At 59.5% G+C, this 6,358-nt stretch overlaps 1 protein-coding gene across 1 annotated transcript in view; it reads left to right on the top strand.

Moving 5' to 3' along the window:
- CRAT (carnitine O-acetyltransferase) overlaps nt 1-5,712 on the top strand; it is a 15,223-nt gene extending 9,511 nt beyond the window's left edge. The window contains exons 8-14 of the mRNA XM_019641658.1: nt 5-89; nt 501-620; nt 781-903; nt 1,003-1,138; nt 1,496-1,558; nt 2,290-2,427; nt 3,113-5,712. Coding sequence (XP_019497203.1) covers nt 5-89; nt 501-620; nt 781-903; nt 1,003-1,138; nt 1,496-1,558; nt 2,290-2,427; nt 3,113-3,328 — 881 coding nt within the window. The 3' untranslated portion in view covers nt 3,329-5,712. The remainder of the gene's footprint in view (nt 1-4; nt 90-500; nt 621-780; nt 904-1,002; nt 1,139-1,495; nt 1,559-2,289; nt 2,428-3,112) is intronic.
- The last annotated feature ends 646 nt before the right edge of the window (nt 5,713-6,358 follow it).

The following is a 6,358-nucleotide window of genomic DNA, read 5'->3' as shown; positions in this document are numbered from 1 at the left end:
GAAGATGGCTCCTGTGGGCTCATTTATGAGCATGCAGCAGCAGAGGGGCCCCCCATCGTCAGCCTTGTGGACCATGTCATTGAGTACACGTGAGTGTGGTTCCCCCACCCTCCACCCATTTCCCCAGTTCCTGGTGACAGGTGACACAGGCAACCAACGAGCTTGTGGGGTATTGGCATTCTCCCTTGTTCCTGGGAATCTGTTTCTTCAAAGGATGCCAGGAGAGGGCGTGGGTTTTAGAGCCAGACAGACCTTGGTTTGACTTCTGGCTCTGCCACTTCCCAGCTGTGTGACCTTGGACAAGTCCCATCCCCTCTCCAGGCCTCCCCTGTTTGGCCACTTGAAACTGGACTGAAGGCAATTTCAGAAGAGCAAACCCAAGCGTCTCCCTGGACTGGCCCCCTCTAGCTTCCGGGATCCATCCTCCACACCCCAATCCCAGGGAGGGACCTAGGCTCCCCCACTACCAGCATGAGTCTGAGACCCCCGTGTCCATGCAGGAAGAAGGCCGAGCTCGTGCGGTCTCCCATGGTGCCCCTGCCCATGCCCAAGAAGCTGCGGTTCAACATCACCCCCGAGGTCAAGAACGACATCGAGAAGGCCAAGCAGAATCTCAGCATGTGAGCGCGGGGTGCTAGATGGGGGGCCAGGCCCCGTGAGCCTCACAGGCTCCCGTTCCAGGTCTGTCACTGACCCGGCTGGTTCTGAGACCGCCCTCCCTGGGGTTGGCAGGGGCTGCCAGGTGCCGCCGGCTCTTCACTCGCCTCCTCCCACCCCCAGCATGATCCAGGACCTGGACATCACTATGATGGTATTCCACCACTTTGGGAAGGACTTCCCCAAGTCAGAGAAGCTGAGTCCCGACGCCTTCATCCAGATGGCACTACAGCTGGCCTACTACAGGTGCGCCCCACCCTGCCTGCCTGTGAAGGATGGATAAGACCTGGGGGCAGAGGTGGGGACGACCTGCCAGAGGTGTGCTCAGCCTCATTTCCCACCCAGGATCTACGGGCAGGCATGTGCCACATACGAAAGCGCCTCCCTGCGCATGTTTCACCTGGGCCGAACCGACACTATCCGCTCGGCCTCCGTGGACTCGCTGACCTTTGTCAAAGCCATGGATGACTCCAATGTGTCGGTAAGAGGTTCATGGCGAGGGTGGGTGAGCTGGGCTTGAGCTCTTTCCGTTTCTGTTCACTCTGTCGAAACACATTGATTGAGCACCTACTGTATTCCAGCCCTATGGTGGGCACTGGAAATATAACAGAAGATGGAGCCATGCATTTAGCTCTGAGCTTCCTGGCAGCCAAAGAGAAAAAGACAACTATTCATTCACTCATCAGCAGTGAGCATCTGCCCTACAGTGATGGTCGTTCCGCGTCCTTCTCTCAAGGAGCTCAGAATGTAGTGCTGGGTGGGGAGTGGGCTACCGAGATGGGTGACAGGAACAGGGAAGAGACACCACGTCAGCTCCCTCTCACCCTTGCCTCACTAGGTACACCAGAAGGTGGAGCTGTTGCGAAACGCCGTGCAAGCCCACCGCACCTACACCGACCAGGTGAGTCAGCCCTTCCTGTCCCTACTTGCCTGACCCTTGGCATCGCCATCTGTCTCTCCATCTGCCTGTCCATCCCTGCAGCAAATGGCTGTTCAACCACCCTTCCCCTGAGCCTTGGGGTACCCGGAGCAAAGCTGAACATCCCCATTTTAAAGTCGGAGAAACTGAGGCTGGGCCCAGTGACTGCCCTGGTCCCAGGTCCCAGGGGAGCCTTTGGATCGTGTGTCATGCTCTCCCCAGTGCCCTGGCGCCCAGAATGCTGAGGGTGTACACAGGTGGGCTGACCTCAGGGGTCACGCCATCTGACATCTCAGGCTCCAGTCGGCGAAGGGAGGTCTGGGTTCCTATCCTGGCTCTGTGAGACCTGTGTGCCGGGCTCTGCCCATGTTACACAGACGTCCACTTAGATCTCACTGCCACCCTGCAAGGGGAGTTCAGTGACTGTCCCCATTTTACAGATGAAGACACCAAGGTTCCAAGATGTAAGTGACCTGCCAAGGTCCCACAGCCAGGACAGGGCCAGACCACTAGCTCCAGGCTTGTGCTCTTAAATCCTACACTGTCCTGCCTCCCTGGGCAGGTCCCTGGGCTTCAGCTGCCCCATCTGTGAAGTGAGGACTCTCCTGCCTGCATGCTCTGGTCTCTGGGGTCCCAGGGGCCAGTGAATGGAAGGCTTCTGAGGAGGGCAGCAGCACCCAGTGGGCAGCCCCTAACAGCGCCCTCTTCTGCAGGCCATCCGCGGGGAGGCCTTTGACCGGCACCTGCTGGGCCTGAAGTTGCAGGCCATTGAGGACCTGGTGAGCATGCCTGACATCTTCATGGACACCTCCTATGCCATTGCCATGCACTTCAACCTCTCCACGAGCCAGGTGGGCCACTGCCCCAGAGCCATCTGGGGGTCCCTGCCCTCCAGGCCTCGGCCGCTTCCCTCGATGCAGAACCCACTGGAGCTGAACAAAGGCTGCACTGACTAGAGCCAAGGTCTAGAACATGGTCAGACCTCGGTGGGTGGTGTTGTGGCCCATGCAGGCCACCACAGGCCACACCAAAGCAGCTGAGCTCTGGCAGAGGAGCTGGGGTCTGGGGGCTTCACTGCAGCTTTGGCAGGCTGATGCTCCCCCAGGGGAGAATCGGCTTCAGTTATTCACTGGGCAAACATGAAGGCACATCTTATCCATGCCAGCCTGTGCTAGGCACTGGGACGCCGCAGGGCAGACCTCCATCCTCGCCCCCAGGGGCTCACAGCAGAGGCTGGAAGCACAGGGCCTGAGGCAGTGAGAGCACCCCAGGCGATCCCGAGGAGGGAGCCGTTAAAGGCCCCCAGGAATGTCAAGGAAGGCTCCATTGAGGGGTAACATTAGGACTGCACCCCGAGAGATCAGAGGGAGTCGCCTGTGTGATGGAGAAGAGGAAAGAGCATCTCGGGCAGAGCACAGCGGGAGCAGAGATGTGGGAAGGCAGGCTGGTGCCACCATGGGGGTGAAGGGGACCCGGTGGGGTGGGGATGAGAGCCTTAGTCCCGTGTCACACACACACCCCTTCCCCCCGCCCCAGGTCCCTGCCAAGACAGACTGCGTCATGTCCTTTGGGCCCGTGGTCCCGGATGGTTACGGCGTGTGCTATAACCCAATGGAGGCCCACATCAACTTCTCTGTGTCGGCCTACAACAGCTGTGCTGAGACCAACGCTGCCCGCCTGGGGCACTACCTGGAGAAGGCGCTCCTGGACATGCGCGCTCTGCTGCAGAGCCACCCCCGGGCCAAGCTCTGAGCCTCCCATGCTCGGGCCTGCCGGTGCCACAGCCAAGCCACCTTCAGGTGGGCCATTCACCAGGGCTCCGCTCTTTGCTCCCTCTCCCCCTGGGCCCCGCAGATCTGACCAAGCTGGGGAGGGCACCCCACAGTGGGGCCTGCCAGCTAGAGCCAAGTGCCTTCCATGGGTCAGCCCCAGCACCTGCTGGGGCTGTGTCCTGGGCTATATTCAGAGGCCCAGACCTTCCTCCGGGGAAAGGAACCAGCCGAGCCCATTCCCCCATCCGAGTGGGGGGTGGGGAAGTCCTTTTCTCCATAGCCCAGCTCTGGCCAGTCCCTGCCATCTGCATAGCCGAGCCAGGTCTGTACCCGGATCCCCAAACTCGCAAGGCCCTGAAGACAGGATTACCTGGAACGGATTGCTCCAGGCCTCCCTGAGGCTAAGAGGCCAGGGTGCAGGGTGCACTGGGAAGGGAAGCCTGGGGCCCCACCTCACCCCACCCTCTACCATCTCCCACTGGGCTGCCACGCTCTTGGAGAATGTGTCTCAAGAGCCCCGGCTCACTCGCTTCCACTCAGCTTGATTCCTGATCCACGTTCCTGGTTGTATAATAGTAACATGTGAGGTAATTAATAAACGGGAAATTTGCTGGTGAACAGGCATTCCAGCTGAGGAGACAGGCAAACGGGGGCGGATGCCTGGCCTTCTTCCAGCTTTCCCTGCGTCTGGGAGCTGGTGTCCAAGCAGCCGATGGGCCTGAGGGCTTCCGGGGAAGCCAAGAAGAGGGACCCTCAGGCTTAGATCAAGGAGCCAAGGCCAGCACCAATCTCAGAGCTCTGGGCCAGGATGGCAGCAGACCCAGGACCACATTCTCACAGACAGCTCCCACCCACCTGTGACCTGGGCCTCTCCAGTCCCATGGGCTGTGGGTGGGGACGACTCTCCCAGGGGCTGTGGGGCCCTGTAGACCTGGGGCTGGTGGGCTGTGTGTGGCTGACACCCAGGGCCCAAGGCCTCACCCCACTGCTTCCCACTGAGCCCAACAGAAGTGGTGCCCTGTCATGGCCACCTGATCAGAACCCTAAACCTGCCTGCCAAACTCATGAACCTGGCAGAAGCAGCGTGTCCTGCCAGAGTTAACTGTGGAGGGAGGAGTCTGTCCTTCCAAGTGACGCTCTGACCCTATGTCACATGTGAGAACCCAGAGCAAATGACGTGGGGGTGCGGGTGGGAGAGTTCATCCAGCCTGTGAGCTGCTTCGTGGGCTGGCTGACCTGTGATAAGCACGTGAGGGTGGGTCCTGTGGTCTTCTCCATTTTTCAGGTGAGGAACAGGCTCAGCGAGGTTAAGGTCACTAGGCCACTAAATGGCAGAGACCCTCAGAGGCCACGCTTGGTCTCCTTCAGGCCTGGGTATGGGGGGTCCCTCTAGCCAAGCTCCTAGACCCACGCCACATCCACCCGACGACCCAGGGCAGGGGTGAGGAAAGACGAAGGCCGTGGGTGGAAACTGCCCCGAGACTCAGGCCCGTGAGCCTGTGAGGAGGGAAGCCGGAGGGCCCAGCCCGGGAGGTGCAGGGAGATGCTGGCGGGACTAGGGCGCTGACCAGGTGGAACCAACGTGTGTCAGGCACTGGGGCCTGCTGGGCCTCACCGAATCCCCACAGCCATCCTCCTTCTCGATGACACTGGGAGAGAGTGTGCCACTCGCCTTAAGTCCCAGGGAGCAAGAGGTAGAACCCAGACCTTGGGAGTAGAGGGCGTTGCCCTGGGCCTGGTCACTCCTTAGCCCCCAGCATGGTTAGCAGGGCGAGGTACTGGCACGGGGTTACACGAATGCCCTTTCAGGCCTGGGAAAGAACTCCACCGTGACAGTACACTGACTGGGTGTCCTCATCTGTATAATGGAGGTGAAGATGTTGGGGTACCGGAGCCCCAGGAAGGCGGGAGGGATGCAAAGCAGTTGAGTGAGCGCTATGTGAGCAGCGCTAGGGTGGGGCCGCAGGGGAGGTGAGAGTGAGCCAGCCAAGGTCACTGCACAGACAGACACTCAGGACTCCCAAAACTCAAGTTCTAAGAACGATACTGCCGGATTTTCCCCCCAAAATTCTCCAGAAATGAGGGCATCCCCTTGCATTGGGGCTGTTACAAGTGTGCTGTTGGGGAAGACACATTTAGCACCGAAACAACCCGTCAGTGTTAGATGAAATGCTTAGAGGTCCCTGGTGGCACTGGTGGGGAAAGACGGCAAAGAAACAAGTGAAGTTTAGTAATGACTCCTGAGGGTGTGACCCGTGACCTCACACATTGAAGTGTGGAATATGGGACAAGCAGGTGCTTTAAAGGTCTGGACGCATGGGAGGTAAGTGTGGGGCGATCACTCACCTACAGGATTGATTTTTTNGGGAGGTGACTGCTGTCAGTCTGAGATCCCCACCAGCCCGCTTCTCTCCACCTGCCTGCCCTGGACAGTTTTTTGAGTTGGACGTGTACCATAGCGATGGGACGCCCCTCACCTCGGACCAGATCTTCGTGCAGCTGGAAAAGATCTGGAACTCCTCACTGCAAACCAATAAAGAGCCCGTGGGCATCCTCACCTCCAACCATCGCAACTCGTGGGCCAAGGCGTACAACACCCTCATCAAAGGTGTGGGCGGTGGGGGCATCGCGCCTCTGCTCACAACCCATCCTCTCACCCCCAGTCTCCGTGACTCCTGGGCCAGGGCGTACAGCGCCTCATCAGAGGTGCCTCTGGGGGCAGGGGGGCCCACGCCAGGCCCTGCGCGGCCACGTTCCTCACTGAATCCTTTCAACTCAGCAGGTGTTGTTGGCCCCGTTTCACAGATGACGAAACGAACTCAGCTGGGTTCATTTCCCTCTGTTAAGTAACAGCCCACCTTTTCTGCCACAGTCTTTCCAAACCCCATGTTAGCCAGGGGTCTTGTCCCCACGTCAGACCCCTGTGTGGGACCCCTGACTGCCATGCTGGCTCTCCGTGAGACCTTGGGCTTCTGTTCCCTGATTTCTAAAATGGGCCAGGCATTGGGCC

This window comes from Hipposideros armiger, unplaced genomic scaffold, assembly GCF_001890085.2.
Source record: "Hipposideros armiger isolate ML-2016 unplaced genomic scaffold, ASM189008v1 scaffold_3, whole genome shotgun sequence".
Taxonomy (NCBI): Eukaryota; Metazoa; Chordata; class Mammalia; order Chiroptera; family Hipposideridae; genus Hipposideros; species Hipposideros armiger.
Note: the sequence above shows the minus strand (reverse complement) of the source record. Positions and strands in the feature narration are given on the sequence as shown.